The following is a 24,777-nucleotide window of genomic DNA, read 5'->3' as shown; positions in this document are numbered from 1 at the left end:
GTGTGTTAAACATCAGGGAGAGGTGTGTGGACGTTGGGTTTCCCTGGTGGAGCTGCCTGCCTTGTATGGAAAACCTCAGGAGGCAGTGATGGAGGAATCACTCAGGTGTATCTCCCTCTGTGATCCTGAGGGCGTCCATGTCTTCATCCTGGTCCTACCTGTGGGTCCCCTCACTGATGAAGACAAGGGAGAGTTAAAGACCATCCAGAACACATTCAGCTCTCGAGTCGATGACTTCACCATGATTCTGTTCACTGTGGAGTCAGATCCTGCAGCTCCAGCTGTTGTTAACTTTGTAAAGGAAAACAAGGACATCCAGGAGCTCCGTCAGAGCTGTGGAGGAAGAGATGTTGTTCTCAACATCAAGGACAAGCAGCAGATCCCAGAGCTGCTGGACATGGTGGAAAACATGAGACAATCTGAAAATAAACCATCCTGCTATACAGCTGTAACATTTGCACGTGCACAAATGGAAAAGGTCATACAACAAGAGAGGATAATAAAGAAGAACAAGATCACTTGTAAGTACTTTGAATTAAAATGTTTTTCTGTGTCCTGAACCATGTTGATCATCACAGTCTTTACTGTAGCTGCTGAGAATATTTAAAGTAACTCCAGGTCTTCTTCTTTCCCAGGTGATGATGAGGAGCAGAGCCCAGAGAGTCTCAGGATTGTGCTGATAGGGAACACTGGAAGTGGAAAGAGCTCTACAGGAAACACCATTCTAGGAAGAGACGAGTTCAAAGCTGAATCAAGTCAAACATCAGTCACCAAACTTTGTCAGAAAGCACAGAGTAAAGTGGACGGTCGTCCGGTCGTTGTGGTCGACACTCCTGGTCTGTTTGACACAACTTTGTCCCATGAAGAGGTTCATGAGGAGATGGTGAAATGCATCAGTCTTCTGGCTCCAGGACCACATGTCTTCCTGTTGGTGTTACAGATCGGGAGACTCACACCAGAGGAGAAGGAGACATTAAAACTCATCAAGGAAGGCTTTGGGAAAAATGCTGAAAAGTTCACCATCATTCTTTTAACTGGAGGAGATAAACTGGAGGATGAGAAAGTTTCCATTGAAGAATACATTGAACATAAATGTGATGCTTCCTTTAAGAAGCTGATCTCTGACTGTGGAGGAAGATACCATGTGTTTAATAACTATGATGAACAAAACCGCACACAAGTCAGTGAGCTGATAACCAAGATTGACACCATGGTGAAGGAAAATGGAGGCAGCTGCTACACCAATGAGATGCTGCAAGAGGCCGAGGCAGCTATAAAGAAAGAAATGGAGAGAATCCTGAAGGAGAAGGAAGAAGAGATGAAGAGAGAGAGGGAGGAGCTTCAAAGAAAACATGAGGAGGAAATGCAAGAGATGAAAAGAAGAATGAAAGAACAGAGAGCAGAAACTGAAAAGGAGAGAAAACTGAGAGAAAAACAACTTAAAGAAAAGGAGGAGAAGATAAAGAAGGAACATGAGGAGAGAAAGAAAGAACAGGAAATGAGAGAAGAAGAAGACAAGAAGAGAAAAGAACAGGAAGAAGGTCAACGACAGGAGTGGGAACGAAAGGTTGAAGCTTTGGAGCAAAATATAAGATCAGAGTCAGAATCAAAGGAAATGATTGACAGAAAGCTGAAGGAGAGCAGAGAAGAGATGAGAAAAGAACGAGAGAACTGGGAGAAAACACAAAATGAATGGTGGAAAAAACGATATGAAGAAGATGAACGGAGACGACAGGAGGAACAAAGAAGACTTAGAAAGCTTCAAGAAGAATACGAACAGGAAAGAGAAAATGATGAAACGAAAAGAAAGGAAGAGGACAGAATCAGAAGAGAAAGAGAGGAAAAACAGAAAAAAGTACAGAGAGCAGAAATTGAAAAGGAGAGAAAACTGAGAGAAAAAGAACTTGAAGAAAAGGAGGAGAAGATAAAGAAGGAACGTGAGGAGAGAAAGAAAGAACAGGAAATGAGAGAAGAAGAAGACAGGAAGAGAAAACAACAGGAAGAAATTCAACGACAGGAGTGGAAACAAAAGGTTGAAGATTTGGAGCAAAAAATAAGATCAGAGTCAGAATCAAAGGAAACCATTGACAGAAAGCTGAAGGAGAGCAGAGAAGAGATGAGAAAAGAACGAGAGAACTGGGAGAAAACACAAAGAGAATGGTGGAAAAAGCGATATGAAGAAGAAGAACAGAGACGACTGGAGGAACAAAGAAGACTTAGAAAGCTTCAAGAAGAATACGAACAGGAAAGAGAAAATTATGAAAAGAAAAGAAAGGAAGAGGACAGAATCAGAAGAGAAAGAGAGGAAAAAGAGAGAAAAAGACAGAGAGCAGAAATTGAAAAGGAGAGAAAACTGAAGGAAAAAATACTTAAAGAAAAGGAGGAGAAGATAAAGAAGGAACGTGAGGAGAGAAAGAAAGAACAGGAAATGAGAGAAGAAGAAGACAAGAAGAGAAAACAACAGGAAGAAATTAAACGACAGGAGTGGGAACGAAAGATTGAAGCTTTGGAGCAAAATATAAGATCAGAGTCAGAATCAAAGGAAACCATTGACAGAAAGCTGAAGGAGAGCAGAGAAGAGATGAGAAAAGAACGAGAGAACTGGGAGAAAACACAAAGAGAATTGTGGAAAAAACGAAAACAAGAAGAAGAACAGAGACGACTGGAGGAACAAAGAAGACTTAGAAAGCTTCAAGAAGAATACGAACAGGAAAGAGAAAATGATGAAAAGAAAAGAAAGGAAGAGGACAGAATCAGAAGAGAAAGAGAGGAAAAAGAGAAAAAAGACATCGAAGAGAAACATCAGAAACAAATGGAGAATCAGAAAAAGACATATGAAGAGGAGGCTAGAAAGAAAGAACAGGAAATCAGACAAGAAGAAGACAAGAAGAGAAAACAACAGGAAGAAGGTCAACAACAGGAGTGGAAACAAAAGGTTGAAGCTTTGGAGCAAAAAATAAGATCAGAGTCAGAATCAAAGGAAACCATTGACAGACAGCTGAAGGAGAGCAGAGAAGAGATGAGAAAAGAACGAGAGAACTGGGAGAAAACACAAAGAGAATGGCGGGAAAAACGAAAACAAGAAGACGAACAGAGACGACAGGAGGAACAAAGAAGACTTAGAAAGCTTCAAGAAGAATACGAACAGGAAAGGGAAAATTATGAAAAGAAAAGAAAGGAAGAGGACAGAATCAGAAGAGAACAAGAGGAAAAAGAGAAAAAAGACATTGAGGAGAAACAGAAGAAGAAAATGGAGAATCTGAAGAAGACGTGTGAAGAGGAGGCCAGACAGAAAGCTGAAGGGTTGAATGAATTCAAAGAGAAATACAAGAAGGAGTTTGCAGCTCAGAAGAAACAGCATGAAGAAATAATGACAGAAAAAGATAAACAATATGACATCTTAAAGGCATTTTTAGCCCGCAATGAAGAACAACTAAAGAAAAAATATCAAGGTGAAATTTCTGACTTAGTGAAATGTGTGACCAAGAAGAGAGAAAACCTTGAAACTATCAATGACTTACTGAAGAAACATGAAGAAGAAATGAATAATGTGAAAAATGATCAGGAAAAGAAAAATCTGCAGGAAACACATGACAAAGAACTAAGTGACCTGATACAGGAACTTTTGAAACAAGAAGACACATCATGGTGTTCTATTTTATGAGGATCTGTTTCATGTAAACGTCTCATCAACAGAGCAGTTTCAATTTTTTTTTCCTGTTTTCATTTGGTTTTAATAACTGAAACTTTAAAGAAGCAGAGATTGTATAGTAATATTTTTCCGAAATACTTCCCATTGGCTATCAGGCGTCTACTTCACCAGCCTATAATATTATGTAGTTCAAGACTTCAAAATCTCAGACTTGTTGTTTCTGATTACGACTTGATTTCAGAGAAATTTCTCTTTCTCCTGTTGTTGGGAATAATTGCCTTTTTGCTGTTTGTTTTCTTTTCTTTTGTCCCAATTAGGGGTCCAAGCCCAAGGGTGCTGGGAACCCGATCGTTCTCGTTTTTTATTTTTTATTTTTTTTTATTCTTCCATGAACAAAACTGATACTGCGGCCTAGATGGTAATTGCTTCAGACGCGAAACTATAGGGTAAGTCCAGGTCACCGCAACCTAATTATAAGCTAACAAATTATTGCTGAAATGCAAAAAACTGCATGTCATGTCTTATCTTAGGTTTGCAATGGCCGATCTACACCAAACTCGGGGACCTTATCTGCCACGCCCTCCTGACGGGCTGTGTGAATTTTGGCGTCTATCGGCCTCTAGGTGGAGCTACTAAGCGGATATCAAATAACACTCCCATAGACATACATTCATTTTATATGTCCGGAACCGCAACTCCCTTTAATTTATAACTCTGCTCGTTTATTCTCAACGGGCCCCCCAAGCCACGGATCAACTCGCGTGGGGGGCGGCTGGCGCCAGGAGGCTTGGACCCTGCTTACAACTGCTTGCAGTTCTAGTTGTTTAAGTGTAATTATTTCTTAATTAAAAATAATAATAAAAATAGACAGCAGTTGAGTAAAGAAATACTTCAACAGTTGAAGCTCTGATTGGTCATTAGAGATGATTTTTTTTATATGTATTGCATCAGAAATTTGCTCATCAAACATATCTGTTCAGGTTTGCACCATTTGTTTACCATGCCCTGAGCAAGATTTGATCTTGACCTAAAACCGCTTGACTATTCAGATAGACTGTGAGAGTATATGCTTCAAAGTTTTTTCATTGATCTCCATGGATTGATCTCCATGGAGAAATGCCACGCTGGTTAGAACTCAAAAAAGAGAGTGTCAAAAAGCTGAACGCAGGTGGCGGAAAACAAATCTCCAGGTTCATTATGACATCTATAAAGAGAGACTTCGCATTTATAATTTAGAACTGAGAAATGCAAGGCGGTCCTTCTTCTCTGACATCATCACCAAAAACACTAATAACGCACGTGCCCTGTTTGCTACTGTCGACAGGCTAACCAACCCTCCATCCCCCAGTGCTTTCTTGGCACTAAATAACTGTTTTGATGTCTTCCAGTCAGGTTTTCGACCACACCACAGCACTGAGACGGCTCTTTTTAAGGTCTTCGATGACATCCATTTAAACACTGACAGTGGCAGAATTTCAGTCTCAGTCGACCACAACATATTACTAGGCAGACTTGAAAACTGGGTTGGACTTTCTGGCACAGTACTAAAATGGTTGGAATCCTACTTAAAGGACAGGGACTACTTTGTGTCTTCAGGTAATCACACAAATGAGCTAACAAAAATGACATGTGGAGTTCCCCCAGGCTCCATTCTGGGACCTCCTTTTGTTTAACATTTACATGCTTCCACTGGCTCAGATTATGAAAAACAACAAAATATGTTACCATAATTATGCAGATGACACACAGATTTACATAACCATTTCACCAGGGGACTATGTTCCCATACAGGCGCTGAGTAACTGTATTGAGCAGGTCAACAACTGGATGTGCCGGAATTTTCTTCAATTAAACAAGGATGAAACTGAAGTTATTGTTTTTGGAGCCAGGGAGGAACGATTGAAAGTCAGTGCTCGACTTTAATCTGTAATGTTAAGAACCACAAATCAAGCCAGAAATCTTGGTGTAGTCATGGACTCAGACCTGAATTTGAGGAGCCACATTAAGACAATTACAAAGTCAGCCTACTATCACCTGAAGAATATATCAAGAATTAAAGGACTTATGTCTCAGCAGGACCTGGAAAAACTTATCCATGCATTTATCTTCAGTCGACTTGACTACTGTAACGGTGTCCTTACAGGGCTCCCTAAGAAATCCATCAGACAGCTGCAGCTGATTCAGAAAGCAAGCTGCTCGAGTCCTCAATAAGACCAAAAAGGTGGATCACATCACTCCAGTTCTGAGGTCTTTACATTGGCTTCCTGTATGTCAAATAATTGATTTCAAAATCCTGCTGTTAGTTTATAAAGCACTAAATGGTTTAGGGCCAAAATACATTTCCGATCTTCTGCTTCGTTATGAACCATCCAGACCTCTCAGGTGGTCTGGGATCAGGTCTGCTTTCTGTCCCCAGAGTCAAAACTAAACAAGGAGAAGCAGTGTTCAGTTATTATGCTCCGTATATCTGGAACAAACTCATAGATAACTGCAGGTCTGCTGAAACTGTCAGTTCTTTTAAATTAAGACTGAAGACTTTTCTTTTTACCATTGCTTTTAATTAAATATTTAAGATTTTTCTTTTTATTGATAACTTACACTGCACTGTAACTTTTACTGTGCTGTTTTCTTTTTCTTTGTTTTTAGCTTTTTATTATTGCTTTTAATTAAATATTTCCATTTAACTCTTTTAACCCTGATTGTAACACTGTAACTTTTATTATATTTTATGTTGCTTTTAAACTTTTTTATATTTCCCTGTTGCTTTTATGTTTTATATGAAGAACTTTGAATTACCTTGTTGTTAAAATGTGCTATACAAATAAACTTGCCTTGCCTTGTGAGTTTAACCACTTAATTTCAAATGTAAAGACTTTTCCTGAGCTGACTTTATATTTTTATTACAGCTGAACACCATCAGTGTACAAAGAAGTCTTTGGGTCTTTGGTGACTGAACATTTATAGAAATTATTCTTCAGATAAAAGTGTTAAAAAAGGCTTTGTTGTAACTGTTAGCTCATTTTATTTACTATCTGGGTTAAACTGCACATCTGTCCCACTTAAAGAACTAAAGTGTTTCAATATCAAACAGCTATTGTCCTATTATCTTTGTCCTATTGTGACCGGTTTGTGTTCAATTCCAACCTGAATGTTCTGTTGGGGAGCAGCCAACCAATTAGCACACTGAACACAGTTAATCATAAATCCTAATGTATTTGAGAACAATTTAAACGCACAGATAAAAGTAGTCATAAGACACTTAAGCTGACTCCACATGTGAAAATCCCACTGATGTACTTGGTCCATTTGCGAACGATCAGTCCGTTCTGGCGGTTTGTGATTCTCCAGGCCGAGATCGTCCAACACCCACTCACAGGAGAAGAGGCGGCCCTGCGTAATACAACAGTGGGTGCAGTTAGGGGAGAACACCTTCCTTTAAGTCTCAAACTCCTTCTCACGCTGTTTCTATACTCCGTAGCTTTTGCCTAATGAGCTCTGTTCTGTTTCATCACTTTATCATCTAGTTTATTAGATTAACAACAGTCCACACTGAACTACAGGGAAACACTTTATTCATCTTTTAGAAGCACAAACAAAGAAAGCAAAGATTAAAGATTGATCTGAATTCTGTCTTAAGTTGATGTCATCAGTTATAAAGCAAAGCGTCTATAATGTCATTCTGCATCATTCTGATTGATCTGATCAGCAGTTTAAATGATCTTCATGTTGTTTAATGTTTCATATTTGCTGTGATATTTGTGATTTGCAGAGAAAACAGGGTGAATGACATCTAAACATTTTATTTCACTTCCAGCACAAACATCATGTTCTTTCTCATATTCAAAACATGAAAATATTTTATCAGAACAAATACTTTGTGTTTTGATTGTATCATCAGATCCCAGATCGTCACAGATTGATGCTTTGTCAGGATGTTGCTTTTTAATGCCCTGGGTAGCCTTTGGTCATTTTTGTATGTGTAGGGCTCCGCAAGTTAGCAAAAATAAATATGCAACAACGGTTAAACTTTCAAAATAAAACTAGTGGTTAATGTTGTGAAACAATGCAGTTTGGTTAGATTTAGGCAACAAACTACTTAGTTAGCTAGAGCCCTATGATTTCTGTGATACAGTAAACAATGGAATCCAGAATTTGATAATAAAAATGGAATCAGCTGTTGAACGCAGAGTATCGCGGAATCTGCTAAAATGAGGTTGCAATTTATAAAAAACTGGGTTTTCCCGGCATTACAAGCGTCGTTTTCACAACACGTAAGCCAAATGAAGAGAAAACTACATTACTATGTTTTGTTTTTATTTACATGTCATTTACGATAGATATGCATAGATATTCTGTCGAGCAGTATGCAGAGGCTGAACTCCAGAGGATCTGTGGGAAGAAATTATCTGTAATCAAGTTATAACATGTTTCATCTGGGACAACGCACAGTACAAGTGTATCAACAAAACGAGCTGTAGCCTATATTCTGCACAAGGTTTTAGTTTCACCAGTCAGATAACTGTATCAGTACTGTTGCTATGGTTACCTGCAGTTTAATATTATAGACTGCTGAAACCTGACAGCCAATGAGAAGTATTTCTATGGCCATGGTCTGCATCACAGTGTAGTCCACTGCTAAATATCACAATGAAATCTCTGTTTCTTTAAAGTTTCAGTTATTGAAACAAAGGAAAACAGGAAAAAATAAAAAAAAAACATCTGAAGCTGTTCTGTTGATGAGACGTTTACATGAAACAAATCCTCATGAAATGGAACAGCTTGATCTGTCGGCTTGTTTCAAAAGTTCCTGTATCAGGTCACTTAGTTCTTTGTCACGTGTTTCACGTGTTGATTTTTCTTTTCCTCCTCAGTTTTCAGATTCTTCATTTCTTCTTCATGTTTTTTCAGTAAGTCATTCATTTTTATCAGATTTTCTCCATTTTTGGTCACACATTTCACTAAGTCATAGATTTTTTTCTATACTGTCGCTTCTGAGCTGCAAACTCCTTGTTGTGTTTCTCTTTGAATTCGTTCAACTCTTCAGCTTTCTGTCTGGCCTCTTCTTCATGTGTCTTCTTCAGATTCTCCATTTCTTTATGTTTCTCCACATTATCTTGTTTCTCTTTTTCCTCTTGTTCTCTTCTGATTCTGTCCTCTTCCTTTCTTTTCTTTTCATCATTTTCTCTTTCCTGTTCGTATTCTTCTTGAAGCTTTCTAAGTCTTCTTTGTTCCTCCTGTCGTTTCTGTTCGTCTTCTTGTTTTCGTTTTTCCCACCATTAATTTTGTGTTTTCTCCCAGTTCTCTCGTTCTTTTCTCATCTCTTCTCTGCTCTCCTTCAGCTTTCTGTCAATGGTTTCCTTTGATTCTGACTCTGATCTTATATTTTGCTCCAAAGCTTCAACCTTTCGTTCCCACTCCTGTCGTTGAATTTCTTCCTGTTGTTTTCTCTTCTTGTCTTCTTCTTCTCTCATTTCCTGTTCTTTCTTTCTCTCCTCACGTTCCTTCTTTATCTTCTCCTCCTTTTCTTTAAGTTCTTTTTCTCTCAGTTTTTTCTCTTTTCAGTTTCTGCTCTCTGTTCTTCGTTCTCTTTTTCCTCTTGTTCTCTTCTGATTCTGTCCTCTTCCTTTCTTTTCTTTTCATCATTTTCTCTTTCCTGTTCGTATTCTTCTTGAAGCTTTCTAAGTCTTCTTTGTTCCTCCTGTCGTCTCTGTTCTTCTTCTTGACATCGTTTTTTCCACCATTCAATGTGTTTTATTTCTTCCTGTTGTTTTTTTTTCATGTCTTCTTCTTCTCTCATTTCCTGTTCTTTCTTTCTCTCCTCACGTTCCTTCTTTATCTTTTCCTCCTTTTCTTTAAGTTGTTTTTCTCTCAGTTTTCTCTCCTTTTTAGTTTCTGCTCTCTGTTCTTTCATTCTTCTTTCCATCTCTTTCATTTCTTTCTCGTGTTTTCTTTGAAGTTCCTCCCTCTCTCTCTTCATCTCTTCTTCCTTCTCCTTCAGGATTCTCTCCATTTCTTTCTTTATAGCTGCCTCGGCCTCTTGCAGCGTCTCATTGGTGTAGCAGCTGCCTCCATTTTCCTTCACCATGGTGTCAATCTTGGTTATCAGCTCACTGACTTGTGTGCGGTTTTGTTCATCATAGTTATTAAACACATGGTATCTTCCTCCACAGTCAGAGATCAGCTTCTTAAAGGAATCATCACATTTATGTTCAATGTATTCTTCAATGGAAACTTTCTCATGCTTTAGTTTATCTCCTCCAGTTAAAAGAATGATGGTGAACTTTTCAGCATTCTTCCCAAAGCCTTCCTTGATGTGTTTTAATGTCTCCTTCTCCTCTTCTGTAAATCTGCCGATCTGTAACACCAACAGGAAGACATGTGGTCCTGGAGCCAGAAGACTGATGCATTTCACCATCTCCTCATGAACCTCTTCATGGGTCAAACTATTGTCAAACAGACCAGGAGTGTCGACCACAACGACCGGACGACCGTCCACTTTACTCTGTGCTTTTAGACAAAGTTTGGTGATTGTTATTTGACCTGCTTCAGCTTTAAACTCCTTTCTTCCTAGAATGGCGTTTCCTGTAGAGCTCTTTCCACTTCCAGTCTTCCCTATCAGCACAATCCTGAGACTCTCTGGGCTCTGCTCCTCATCATCACCTGTGAAATAAGAAGACCTGGAGTTACTTTAAATATTCTCAGCAGCTACAGTGAAGGTTCAAGACTGTGATGTCACGGGCGGATCTACAGGGGGGCAAGGGGGGGCAAGTGCCCCCCCCCCCCAGAGCCCTGCCCCCCCCAGCTGCCCCCCTAACTTTGATGATCCAAAAACTGTACTTGTAAAAACAACCCGCCACTATGTCTATCTTCTCAAACCAGTGAACTAAACAATACATTTACCAAAAGTGAACAATTTAATTTTTAATTTTAAATGTATTATTAGCCCCTCCCCCCGCCCCTCAAATACTTAGCTACGTCCCCGATTCAAATGTGCAGAGCGGCGTTCGCTTAGTCTGGCTGACTTAAAGTTACATTTGTAATGAATGTATTGTATGCTAAAGACGATTCAGCATCAGCAAAAACAGTGAGTCTATTACGTTAGCCAAAATCAGCGGTCAGATCGCTCCCTCATAATTTGTAAGAGCACTCTTCCGTTTGATTAGCCTAATTTTGTTTTTAGTAAAGACAAGAACAAGAACAGCTTAATAAAAAATATAAAATATTGTTTGTATCCATAACGTTTACTGATGGTCGCCGTTACGCCGACATTACCTTACAACATACAACACAGTGCCAGATAAGACATCGATCATTTGATTCGCTAAGCAGTCCTATATATCCAATTCCTCTCAGATATCACAGCAATGAAACCAGGTTACAACTGGGGAAATAACAAATACAATAGGATTAAGTAGTCTAAACATAACTGGTGTGTGCATGTGATAAATCTTTCTGATTTTATATTTGTTATATAGGCTACTTATTAGCTACATGGCCAGTGTAATGTAATACAAGGATAACCAGAGGTTTTCACATATTGACTTTTGCAGGCAAGAGTAGTTGAAGAAAGTAGCTGGAGCCTAACCATGAAAAGGAAGGCTAAAAGTGGGGATATTGCCAGCTTTTTTGCTAAAAAAATTCAAAGAAAGTACACAGGAGGGAAAAGAAGAATCAGTGAGGGATGAAGAGGAGGCAGGGAGTGATCAGGAGGAGGAAGATGACAGAGAGGAAGAGGGTAGACCTGCAATTCCCCCTGGACCACATGGTATGTTTTTATTCTTCTTTCACATAAATTGCCATACAGTAGGATAATATGTAATGCCACTTATATGCATTGGCTATGTCCATGTACTGTTCAGTTGCATTAGATAATTATATTTGGCACTCTCCTCTTTCTTTTTTAAGATATATCAAAATGCAAAGGTGATGCAGCCTGATTTAAAGACATTCCCAAAGACACAACATGGAGCAGCAAAAAGAAGCTTCCACAGGGAGTGGTACAGTTCTCGGCCATGGCTTAAATATTTCATGTCTAAAGATGCAGCATACTGCTTTGCATGCAGACATTTTGCACATTTAAAAAAACAGTGTATTCACATCAGAAAATGGCTATTCTAACTGGCCACTTCCAAAGACAGTGGGTTTAGTGTACATGCCAGATTAGACACACATGTGAATGCGATGATTGCATGGAGAGAGTTCAAAAGAATGGCCAAGAAAAATACAACTGTCTTGGGAATGATGGGAGATGAAAATCAGAAACAAGTAATCAAAAATCAAAAATACATTAAAACTTTGTCTGAAACCTTGCTGTTGACAGCCACTCAGAACATTTCCCAACGTGGCCATAATGAATCAGAAAACTCAAAAAACGGGAAATTTCCTTGAGATTTTAGATCTTGTGAGTAAACATGATGCCTTAGTAAAAAAAAAACTGCTGTCACAGGGTCCCAGAAATGCTAAATACACAAGCAAAAGCACTCAATTCCTCATTCCTTTCCTCACTAACTGCACAATTTTCCCCACCTGCTCCGGTGGCTGCCTCTCATCACCAGGACCACCCAGCACCTCCTCCACTCCAAGAATCGTATGTCCCCGACCCAGAACCCTTTTCCGGAGAACTGGATAAGTGCCGAGGCTTTCTCCTGCAATGCGCTACAGTTTTAACGGCCACGGACTTTTCCTTCAGACCAGTCCAAGGTACTTTATGATTATTAAGGGGGCGAGCCCTGGCTTGGGCTGAGGCGATTAATTCTAGTCGATCCGTCTCCTCTTACACCTTTGATGAATTCGAAGCCTTAATGAAACAAGTCTTTGACCATCTAGACTATCAAGGAAATGCTGCGAGACGATTGTTACAGTTACGCCAGGACAATAGGAGTGTTGCAGACGTTTCGCTCACTGGCGGCTGTCTCAGGATGGAACAATGAGGCATTACTCGGGGTATTTATGAATGCACTTAATGAACACTTAAAGGATGAACTGACAACAAGAGATGTACCCTCTGACTTTAACACCCTTGTTTCGTTGGCTATTAGGATTGACAACCGCCTTCGCGAGCGACGCAGGGAGAGGTCAGGCCGCTCACGTCCTCCCAGTTACACTCACCTTTCCTCATCACATCCCATGAAAGCCGAGGGCAGCCCTGAAGCAAAGACCTTGGACATTGCCGCCCTCTGGTGTGGAACCCATGCAAATGGGGCGAGCCCATCTCTCCCCGACAGAATGTTTCTGCAGATTAAGAGCTGGGGAGTGCTTATACTGTGGAAAGCACGGCCATCTCCGTGTTTCCTGCCCCGTGCGGCCAAAAGACGGAGCTCATCAATAGAGGTGGGGGTATTTGTGAGTGAAACTTCTTCTTCTACCCCGTCACATTCTAGAATGCAGCTCCAAGCCACTCTTTGTGTCAATAAAGTAGAACTCCCCTTACTTGCGCTTGTAGACTCTGGTGCAGATGACTGTTTTTTGGATAAAGAATTAGCCATGAGGTCTGGAATCCCCGTTGAGACACTAGAAGCCCCTCTTACAGCTAACGCTATTGATGGCAGATTGCTGGCCCAAGTTACCCAGCGCACCAAACCGGTAGCCCTAGTAGTATCTGGTAACCATAGAGAGGAGATCCAATTTCACCTCATTTCAGCCCCCCACTCACCACTGGTTCTTGGTTCCACCTGGTTGAAGCGCCATAACCCCCATATTGACTGGGATGAAGGGAGGATTGTGAGTTGGAGTTCATTTTGCCATTCAACCTGCCTGCAATCGGCACTGCAGCCTGTGGTGGCTGCTGTGGCACCTTCTAGCCCTGAAAACCCCGATCTGTCCTCCATCCGTCTAGAATATCACGACCTGGGTATGGTGTTCAGCAAAGACTTAGCCCTCTCATTACCACCACACCAGCCATATGATTGTGCCATAGACCTTCTTCCCGGGGCACCATTACCCACTAGCAGGCTGTACAATCTTTCTCGCCCTGAACGAGAGGCCATGGAAAGGTATATCCATGACTCACTAGCTGCAGGCATCATTCGGTCTTCTTCATCCCCTGTTGACGCAGGATTCTTTTTTGTAGGCAAGAAGGATGGCTCTCTCCGTCCCTGCTTTGACTATCGCGGCCTTAACAATATCACTGTTAAGAATAAATACCCGTTGCCACTGATTAACTCTGCCTTCGAACCCCTTCACGGAGCGACCATTTTCTCAAAACTGGATTTAAGAAACGCTTACCACCTTGTCCGTATAAGAGAAGGAGACGAATGGAAGACAGCGTTCAACACCCCACTGGGCCATTATGAGTATTTAGTCATGCCCTTTGGCCTCACAAACGCTCCCGCTGTTTTTCAGGCCAACCAGTTCGTCTTTGTCTACCTAGATGACATTCTGATATTTTCCAAGACCCATTCAGATCACATTTCTCATGTCCGTCAGGTTCTTCAGCGGCTGCTGGAGAACAGACTTTTTGTAAAGGCAGAGAAATGTGAGTTCCATGTTCCCTCTGTCAGTTTTCTGGGCTACATCCTTGAAGGAGGGCAGATGAGGGCGGACCTGCAACGTTTTTTAGGCTTTGCCAATTTCTACCGTCGTTTCATCCGGAACTACAGCAAGGTGGTAGCCCCCCTAACTAGTCTAACCTCTTCCTCAATCACCTTTTCCTGGACCCCAGAGGCTGATCAGGCTTTCAGTGAACTCAAAAGACTTTTCACCACTGCTCCTATTTTAGTCCAACCTAATCCCTCTCTGCAGTTCATAGTGGAAGTAGACGCGTCAGATTCTGGGGTGGGAGCCGTTCTGTCCCAGAGGACCGGTCCAGATCAGAAACTCCATCCCTGTGCCTTCTTCTCGCGAAGATTATCGCCGGCTGAACGGAACTATGATGTGGGTAACAGGGAGCTTCTAGCTGTCAAACTGGCTTTGGAGGAGTGGAGACATTGGCTCGAGGGTTCCGAACAGCCATTTATTGTCTGGACGGATCACAAAAATCTGGCATACATCCAGTCAGCCAAGAGATTAACCTCTAGGCAAGCCCGCTGGTCACTGTTTTTTGGTCGATTCAGGTTTTCCATTACATACCGCCCTGGGTCTAGAAATATTAAACCAGATGCTCTCTCTCGTCAGTTCTCTGCTATCGATGTTCCGCCAGGTCCTGAGACTATCCTGCCACCCTCCTGTGTGGTTGCTCCAATCTCCTGGGAGATCGAGTCGGCAGTCAGGGAAGCACAGCAGGCCCAACCAGACCCAGGTAATGAACTGCCAAATTGCTTATTTGTTCCTGACACTGTACAGGTTCTCCAGTGGGTTCACGCTTCCCGCTTTGCCTGCCACCCAGGTGGTAAACGCACCCTGTCCCTACTGAGAAGACATTTTTGGTGGCCCTCCATGGAGGCAGACACCCGTGATTACGTGGCAGCATGTTCTGTTTGCGCCCGGGGAAAATCATCTCACCGCCCTTCTGAGGGACTGCTGCAGCGCTTGCCCATTCCAAGCCGGCCCTGGTCACATATTGCTATGGACTTTGTGACTGGGTTACCAGTCTCACAAGGTAACTCCGTCATACTCACTATTGTCGACCATTTTTCTAAGGCTGTTCATGTTGTGGCTCTCCCTAAACTCCCTTCAGCTCGTGAAACTGCCGACTTACTGGGGCAACATGTTATCCGGCTGCATGGAATCCCACTAGACATTGTTTCAGACCGTGGACTGCAGTTCATCTCCCAGGTGTGGCAAGCTTTTTGTCGCACCTTAGGCGCTACAGTGAGTCTATCATCTGGTTTTCACCCCCAAACCAAAGGACAAACGGAGAGAGCCAATCAGGACATGGAGTCCGCATTAAGGTGTGTCGCTGCCACCAATCCCACCTCTTGGAGCTCACATCTCACCTGGGTTGAATATGCTCACAACTCCCTTACTAGCTCGGCTACAGGTATGTCCCCTTTTGAAGCCTCCCTCGGGTATCAGCCTGCCCTGTTCCCCTCACAGGAAGGTGAAATTGCTCCGCCGCCACTGCCGCAAGGTCTGGAGAGAGGGTTGTGCAGCCCTCCTGTGGACAGCGGAGAGGAACAAGCGCATAGCGGACAGACATCGGACCCCTGCTCCCACCTATCAGCCAGGTCAGAAAGTTTGGCTCTCTTCCAGGAATATTCCCCTTAAAACAGAGTCTAAGAAACTGTCCCCTCGCTTCATTGGTCCCTATGAGATTGAGAGAGTTATTAGCCCTTCAGCGGTCAGACTGAAACTGCCTAAACCCATGAGGATTCACCCCAGCTTCCATGTCTCTCAGATCAAGCCAGTGTCTTTCAGCCCCTTGTGCCCTCCGCCCTCCGCCCCTCCGCCGGCCCAGGTTGTTGATGACCACCCAGTGTATACTGTCCGTCGGCTCCTGGGTGTTCGACGGCGGGGGAGGGGGCTGCAGTACTTGGTGGATTGGGAGGGGTACGGCCCGGAAGAGGACCTGGGTTCCCCGGTCCTTCATCTTGGACCCCCGACTCATCCGTGAGTTTCATCGGGCACGCCCTGATCGGCCTGGTGGGTCGCCAGGAGGCTCCCTTTGAGGGGGGGTACTGTTGTGGTGCTACAGAATCTCTCCACTACCTTGTGTTCTTTTGTTCCCCCCTTCCCTGTATTTTCTGTCTGTCCTCCCTGTCTGTGTCTGTCTGGGCGTGGCTACACTCTCTGGCTCCAGCAGCGCACCTGGTTCTCATTCCACTAATCAAGCTCCTGCAGTATTTCAACCCCAGTCCGCCTCACATTCTTCACCAGATCGTCAGTTAACCACATGTGGTACATGCGTCAAGGCCAACTATCTTCTCCTGTAAGATTCCCTGTAATTTCTGTCTCTCCCTGGATTAACCTGTTTTTCTCTGAGCCCAGGATCACACTACCTCCGGGAAACCTGCTGAAAGCCACACCCCGCTCTGCTTCTATCTTGCCTGGACTAACTCCCCTCCTCTGTGTTCTCCATTCTGCCTTGTTGGAGCCAACCACCCAGTCCTCCGTTGCACCTTTCAATAAAACTTCTTTGTTACCCCTTCGAACTGTTCCGAGTCTGCCTTTGAGTCCTCAAGTTTTTGCATTATGACAATAAGGGCATGATTAAACAAGAACTACTGTAGTTTAAAAGTGTTTTTGTTCTACCCCTGCCACCCCGCCAAGACCTCTTGCCACCCCTTTGCCCCCCCATGTAAAATTTTCTAGATCCACCACTGTGTTATGTACAACATGGTTCAGGACACAGAAAAATATTTCAATTTAAAGTACTTACAAGTGATCTTGTTCTTCTTCATCAGCTTCTCTTGTTGTATGACCTTTTCCATTTGTGCACGTGCAAATGTTACAGCTGTATAGTAGGATGGTTTATTTTCAGATTGTCTCATCTTGTCCACCATGTCCAGCAGCTCTGGGATCTGCTGCTTGTCCTTGATGTTGAGAACAACATATCTTCCTCCACAGCTCTGACGGAGCTCCTGGATGTCCTTGTTTTCCTTTAGATAGTTAACAACAGCTGGAGCTGCAGGATCTGACTCCACAGTGAACAGAATCATGGTGAAGTCATCGACTCGAGAGCTGAATGTGTTCTGGATGGTCTTTAACTCTCCCTTGTCTTCATCAGTGAGGGGACCCACAGGTAGGACCAGGATGAAGACATGGACGCCCTCAGGATCACAGAGGGAGATACACCTGAGTGATTCCTCCATCACTGCCTCCTGAGGTTGTCCATACAAGGCAGGCAGCTCCACCAGGGAAACCCAACGTCCACACACCTCTCCCTGATGTTTAACACACTCTGATGAGTTGGAGACTGAATGAAACTCTGTCTGACCTAAAATGGCCTTGGCTGCTGAAGTCTTCCCTGCTCCTCTCCTCCCACACAGAACCAGGTTTAAAGCTGGTTTGATGTGTTCAGACTTTGGTCTGATGGTCTCTTCAGTGAAGGTGAAGAAGGTTCCTTTGTTTTCATGCACAATGTTCTCAATCTTCTCCATCAGCTGTCCATGGTCTTCTTCTACCATCCTGTAGTGTCTTCCTCCACAGTTTTTAAGCAGCTGACTGACAGAGCTACTTGTTCCATCATGTGTGCTGATGACCATTAAGTGTTTAAAAGCATCTTGACTAAACAAACTCAGGATGAACTTCAGTGTTTGTCTGTTCTCCTCAGTGAAATCAGAAGGCTTCACTAACAGCAGCAGAACATTTGGTCCAGGAGGACAAAGAGTCTCACAGCTCTTCACCTCTCTTCTCAGCTTCTCCACAGTCAGACTGAAGATGTCTGGAGTTTTCACTACTGTTAATGGTTTTCCTCTCCACTCTCCACAGGTGGCCACACTTTGCCCGGTTGGGGAGGTTTTGTGGTGATTAAAACCTTGGTCCCTGATGATGAAGTTACCAAGTTTTGTCTGTTTGTCGTCACATTTTCCCAGCAGCACAATCCTGAATCCAGATGCTGTAATACAACAGAGAGAAAGTTAAAATTAAGTAGGAATCACAGTAATCTGAAAGTGCCACGGAGACGGCTGTGAACACGTTCAACTTTTATTGGCGTTTCAAAAGCATAAAGAAAGGTATGTTACGTGTGCATGACGTTAGCAGAGCTAGCAAGCGTACCTATGTATACTGTATGTTTCAGGGCACTAATTTAATTTGCTTGCTTTGGTTCTTTTCCAGTTATTTGCCACCTAGCCAGGTGCACAAGCTAACGTTACCTAATTTAGTTAACATGTTAAGGGAAGTAGCTAATGCAGTTAGTTTGTTAGAGACTGAGGACAAGGCCTATGGTCACAATTGTTCCTAAGTTCCATTTTTGCTTGTGATAAACAATGATGAGACAGGCCACAAAAAGCTATGTAGCTAATGTGTAAGTTAAGTTACATCACTATTAGCTACTTTTCAGCTGCATACAGTGCCGTACATTAAAGCTCTGCTCCGTGTTACCGCTCCCTCATTTGGGTGAGAGAGATGGAGTAGAGATGTGACAGCAGAGAGTGAAGACTGAGTAATGCACCTCCTAATCTATGAATAATGTTCATAGGTTGCTCTTTACTTTAAGACTAATTTGGGTTTGAATACACAGCTGCAGATCAATATGGGATAACATTACAAGAATCATCCAGAAAGCCTAATGCTTGCACAAAAAATTGTGTTGTGTAATAAATAAATGATAATTATAGTGATATAATTTTCCTCAATAACACTATAAAAATGTTTAATAAATGTTTCATACATGTAGGTGAAACATGCCATGGGGGCTGCTTCATTGAAGGTCACTTCTTGTTACCATCAGGTGGCGCTCTGACTATGAATATTAGCATGTTGATGTGTTTAGGGCGGGACTCTTATCATACTTGTACAATTTTGATACAAATTTAAGCATGTGCACTGAAGTTATAACAACTTCCAGTATAATGGTAAATCTTCAATTTGTGACGCCACGCCACGGACATGCCCTTCAGCGAAAACTCAGTTTGTACAACTTTCTTAAGTCAGACTTGCCTCCCCACAGGCAATGCAAGTCGCAGGTGAAGAACAGCACAGAGATTTGAAAACATTTAATTCAATAAGACAAATTTGGAAAAATAATTTGTGATTTTGCACAAAAGTGACATCTAGTAGTTGATTTTGACCACATTTTGCACGTAGCCTTATTGGGGCATGGGGACGTACTGACAGAGATGGGGACTCGAGTTAGAGACTCGGACTCGAGTGCAACTTAAGTCGCACACCCAGTGACTTGAGACTCGACTTGAGACTCATCCTCAAAAGACTTCAGACTCGACTCTGACTCGAGGTGCAGGACTCGTGAACAATGCCGTTTGCCGGCAATTGCCAATTGCCGTTATTCCCTCCCCCCGTTACCTATAACCTGTCTACGTACGCGCGCCCACACGTGAATACAACAAACACCGGCAGCTGCTCCGTCATTCATCATAAACTTTGGCTTTAAAACTTCATACAACAAGACCCAAACAAAGACGCACAGAATACAAAATAGGTTAGTAACCTGTGGTGAGTAAAACAGCTCAGCATTGGCCATCTAACGTTAGCTTGCTTCTTGCTTCAGCTACGACCTACAAGAGGTTTACTCCGACTGTCGTTCGTTATGAAAAGATGAATGAGCGTTTGTTTACTTGCCAAACTTGTGGTGGTAGATAAAGTAATTTACGTCCCGCTGGCTGCATCACCTTAATTATTGCCATTAGCTAGAAAGAGGTTACAGGTTTATTTAGTTATAACGTTACACTAGTTTGAGAGTCTGATGGTGTGTTGACTTACAGTAGTTTAAGCTGTCAGCGATTGCATTGCACATTACATGGTTGTGCTCTTCAAGTTAAAAACAGGTTACAGTTTATTGATTTGAGAGTCAGGAGGATGTGTTGACTTACAGTGGTTTAAGCTGTCATTAATTGCATTTAAAAGGTTGTGCTCTGTAAGTTAAAAACAGGTTACAGGTTTATTGTTGATTATGCAACGTCACAGTTTTATTTAGTTAACGTTACGCTGGGTTTGAGAGTCTTGGGAGTGTTTTCACTTACAGTATTTAATAAGCCGTCAGTAATTGAATTACACAGTACATGATTGTGCTCTGTAAATGAAAAACAGGTTAACAGTATTCCTTATAGCTATGCAGTTTTATTAGCAACCTGGATTGAACGCCGCAGGTGATACAGCATTCGTAATAACCACGAGAGACTTGAGACTTGACTCGGACTCTAGCTCAGAGACTTGAGACTTGACTCGGACTCTTGCTCAGAGACTTGAGACTTGACTCGGACTCTTGCTCAAAGACCCAAATTTTGTGTTAATCAGACAGACCTCTGTGGAGCTATGACGTCCCTTCATTTTATTTGTTCCTTTATAAATTGCGCATTTTGTGGACTATCAAAAATATTTAACAAGTTATGATCATGAGGGTCTAAAGAGTCGGGGCATGAGAATGTACTAAGCACTGTTAATCCAACATGTTTTCATCTCAGGGTATCATTACTGACACTTTCAGACAACATGACAAAGTGTAAGTATTTGACATGATTGGACGTCCTGAGATGAGAATGAATCGGATAGACTTATGTGGGGATATGACATCACTTCCTGTTTTTATCCATAACATACAAGAAGTTGTTCATTTATAAGTTAGGCATTTTTTGCATTTTCACAATTATTTTAATAACTTTCGGTGATGGGAGTCCAAAATTTTTTCTTGCAAAGTTTCGTGCAGATTGGACTCTCTGTCTAGGAGGAGGACGAGTAGGTTTCACATATTTCGCTATTTTGCAAAAAGAATGAATGTGCAATTTTGAATGTGCAATGTACTACGTGGGAGTTATGGGCCAAAATGCATTGATCTTGATTAAAGCGCCACCTACTGGTTGATATGTGTCATTTTTTGCACCTGATGTGTAAATTTGGTTTCTACACAGCTGTTTCTGTATAAAAACTTACATATTAGAAAAGATGTAACAGGGTCAGAAACAGTGAATTGAAATGATTGGCAGCAACCGGTGCCTTTACAGGAAATACTGTTTTGTCCAAACAGAGCAGTGGATGTGGAGCTCGGGGTTTGATGGGAATGTGAGTGTTAGCCTTAAATTGTTTGGATATTTCTAAGAAAAGGCAGCATCACATTTCTCCTAAAATGTATCTAGGCATGAATTTACTTACTGTGAGTCTTTGGGGTTTTCTCTGATAGTGAGAGTTGTTCAGGGATTTTTGTAACACCATACAACCCTGTAAACAGATGACATCATTAATTTGCAGTTTAATTTTCTGATTTAGGAATTTCTGATCAAGGAAGGTTTGTGTAAACAAAGTTTTTATTGTCTTGTCAGAATTGTTTCTGCACCAGCAGCTTTAACAGCATCTGTGAGAGAAATCTGTGTTTGCTTTTGTTTTGGACTTTGATGATCACCTGGTAAAGAAGCTGTTGTGTCCTCAAACACATCACAGCTGACATGCTCTCCATTGTTCTCTTTTACGATTTGATCCAAGCGTGTTAACAGCTCTGGAAGTTCGAGGTTCTTCTGCTTCAGGTATCTGTGTCTACATTTTCTGATCAGGTCTTTTAACGGAGGCTGTTCCATGTATTTTTCCATGAAACCTGGAACCTCCACTCTGGGTGTTGATATCAGAACCAGTGAATGATCAAATGATCGATCACTGAAGAGTTTCAGGACTCTGCAGAGCCTCAGTTTGTGTTTCTCAGTGAAGTCTTCAGGCTGTAGAACCAGCAGGAACACATGAGGTCCAGGATCAGAGAGTCTCACAAAGTTTGTCACATGTTCTGTCAGTTTGTGTTGAGAGATGTTGGGATGCAGCAGATCTGGGGTGTTGATGAGAACTATTTCTTTCTCTTTTAACTGTCCTCTGACTGTCAGACAGTCGTCTGGTTCTTCATCAGTGTTGAACTTAGTCTCTCCCAGTATGAAGTTCCCCACTGAACTCCTCTCAGACCAGCTGTTCCCCAGCAGAACAACCCTCAGCTCAGACACTGAAAGGATAACAAAGATTTAGAAAAGGTGGAAAAAGATCAACTCAGACTTGCATTTATTCATTTACAGTTTAATTTCAGTTTAACTTCAGGTTAGTTACTTCTTACAGATTGCATCTATAAAATACTGCAAACTCAGATATTCTTAAACAGGATAACACAGTTCGGTTTGACTCACTGTGAGGAGGCAGGACGCTCATGCTGCTCCTGCGTTTCAGAGGCAGCAGATCATCTGTGGTTGAAAGAATCACACAGCATTTGTTTACTTATTTATTTATCAGATGTAATCTATAGAAGACCTTTTAGTGACAGTAACAGTGACATCTTTTTGGATCATTAAACCTTTGGACCAAATCGTAAACAAAAAAACCAACAGAAGCAAAAGAGAGACCCAATCAGAAAGTGACCGTCTGAGAGTCCATTTGCATCTCCTAAGTTATTTGACATAGTAAATCACAGACCTGAGACCTACAGCAAAACAAACTAGACTGAATAAAACTGGGATCCAGCTTGAGTCGAGTGAGATCTGTAGCCCAAATAATCAGATAGTATCCCTCATTTTTCTACTTCATTATGGTTATTATCACAGGTATGAACATATATTCAGCTGAGTTTAATTCAGGACGCAGACCTGATTTAACATCTGAGGACGCAGCTCTTTAGTTATCTGTATAATATGTGGACAGAGAGAGAAGAGTGTTTTCCAGACTAACACAGTCTGACTGGACTCACCTGATGCTGCAGACGCCATGATGTCACTCTGCTGGAAACACCAGAGACCAATTCAACTAGAAACCAACTGCTGGGTTTGAGAGCCTGAAGAGGTAGAATGGAAATCTTAATCACAAGATTCAAACAAGGATTTTTAGGACAACATGGAGTTTGGTTACTGCAGACAACAATGTGAAGACCTGTGTGTGATTTTACTGTAAATGTCCCTAAAATGAAGCATTGATGTTTAACTCTAAGAATTATTTCACAGGTCACACTGAGGAGATCTACATCTCAGTGAATCCTCCCTCAATGATTTATCTGATTAAACTCTGGACTTGAAAACAAAAACCAAATAAAGTATTTTAGAAATCAGCCGCCTCCAACACCTGAACTATCAGTGCATTTACAGTGGAGTGTTACTTTGTGTAAGTGTCCAATGAAGGTTAAAGTCAAGGGCAACTGGAGTTGGTTAAGATAAATTTCAGTTGCCCTTGACTTTAACCTTCGTTGGATAACTATGACCTGGAGGACTGAGAATCTTCACAGACATTTTGTATAAGTGGTTGTGTTGATGTTCATTTTATTCAGTCTTGGAAATGGTTGAAAAAAGCAAAGTACTGTATATATATATATATACACACACACACACACACACACACACACACACAGGTGCTGGTCATATAATTAGAATATCATCAAAAAGTTCATCCATTAAAAAAGTGAAACTTCAATATTATATTCATTCATTACACACAGACTGATATATTTCAAATGTTTAATTCATTTAATTGTGATGATTAAAACTGACAACTAATGAAAACCCCAAATTCAGTATCTCCGAAAATTAGAACATTACTGAAGACCAATACAAAAAAGGATTTTTTGAAATGTTGGCCAACTGAAAAGTATGAACATGAAAAGTATGAGCATGTACAGCACTCAATACTTAGTTGGGGCTCCTTTTGCCTGAATTACTGCAGCAATGCGGTGTGGCATGGAGTCCATCAGTCTGTGGCACTGCTCAGGTGTTATGAGAGCCCAGGTTGCTCTGATAGTGGCCTTCAGCTCTTGGTCAATGGTCGTCTTTTGGACAGCTGTCAAGTCAGCAGTCTTCCCCATGATTGTGTAGAACTAGACTGAGAGATCATTTAAAGGCCTTTGCAGGTGTTTTGATTTAATTAGCTGATTAGAGTGTGGCACCAGGTGTCTTCAATATTGATCCTTTTCACAATATTTTAACTTTCTGAGATACTGATTTTGGGATTTTCATTAGGTGGCAGTTATAATCATCAAGATTAAAAGGAATGAACACTTGATCAGTCTGTGTGGAATGAATGTTTACATTATACAAATTTCACTTTTTGAATGGAATTACTGAAATAAATCAACTTTTTGATGATATTCTAATTATATGACCAGCACCTATAAATATATATATATATATATATATATACAGTGGGTACGGAAAGTATTCAGACCCCTTTAAATTTTTCACTCTTTGTTTCATTGCAGCCATTTTCCAAAAATCAAAAAAGTTCATTTTATTTCTCAGTAATGTACACTCAGCACCCCATCTTGACAGAAAAAAAAACAGAAATGTAGAAATTTTTGCAAATTTATTAAAAAAGAAAAACTGAAATATCACATGGTCATAAGTATTCAGACCCTTTGCCGTGACACTCATATTTAACTCAGGTGCTGTCTATTTCTTCTGATCATCCTTGAGATGGTTCTACACCTTCATTTGAGTCCAGCTGTGTTTGATTATACTGATTGGACTTGATTAGGAAAGCCACACACCTGTCTATATAAGACCTTACAGCTCACAGTGCATGTCAGAGCAAATGAGAATCATGAGGTCAAAGGAACTGCCTGAAGAGCTCAGAGACAGAATTGTGGCAAGGCACAGATCTGGCCAAGGTTACAAAAAAATTTCTGC

At 41.5% G+C, this 24,777-nt stretch overlaps 3 protein-coding genes across 3 annotated transcripts in view; 1 reads left to right on the top strand and 2 right to left on the bottom strand.

The window, feature by feature from the left end:
• Positions 1-7,141, top strand: part of LOC123960770 (GTPase IMAP family member 8-like) — a 70,656-nt gene extending 63,515 nt beyond the window's left edge. The window contains exons 4-7 of the mRNA XM_046035710.1: positions 23-521; positions 636-1,541; positions 2,910-3,452; positions 7,131-7,141. Coding sequence (XP_045891666.1) covers positions 23-521; positions 636-1,541; positions 2,910-3,452; positions 7,131-7,141 — 1,959 coding nt within the window. The remainder of the gene's footprint in view (positions 1-22; positions 522-635; positions 1,542-2,909; positions 3,453-7,130) is intronic.
• The window catches only part of LOC123960356 (scavenger receptor cysteine-rich type 1 protein M130-like), a 549,618-nt gene that overhangs the window by 329,273 nt on the left and 195,568 nt on the right, over positions 1-24,777 (bottom strand). The window lies entirely within an intron of this gene.
• Positions 7,208-22,937, bottom strand: LOC123960221 (GTPase IMAP family member 8-like). Its single transcript, XM_046034867.1, is given in 7 exon segments — positions 7,208-9,105; positions 9,432-10,312; positions 16,908-18,086; positions 21,299-21,364; positions 21,546-22,124; positions 22,303-22,356; positions 22,857-22,937. Coding segments are annotated over 7 exon segments (3,273 nt in total). The 5' UTR covers positions 22,876-22,937; the 3' UTR covers positions 7,208-8,610.

This window comes from Micropterus dolomieu, linkage group LG21 (assembly GCF_021292245.1).
Source record: "Micropterus dolomieu isolate WLL.071019.BEF.003 ecotype Adirondacks linkage group LG21, ASM2129224v1, whole genome shotgun sequence".
In the NCBI taxonomy this organism is placed as follows: Eukaryota; Metazoa; Chordata; class Actinopteri; order Centrarchiformes; family Centrarchidae; genus Micropterus; species Micropterus dolomieu.
Note: the sequence above shows the minus strand (reverse complement) of the source record. Positions and strands in the feature narration are given on the sequence as shown.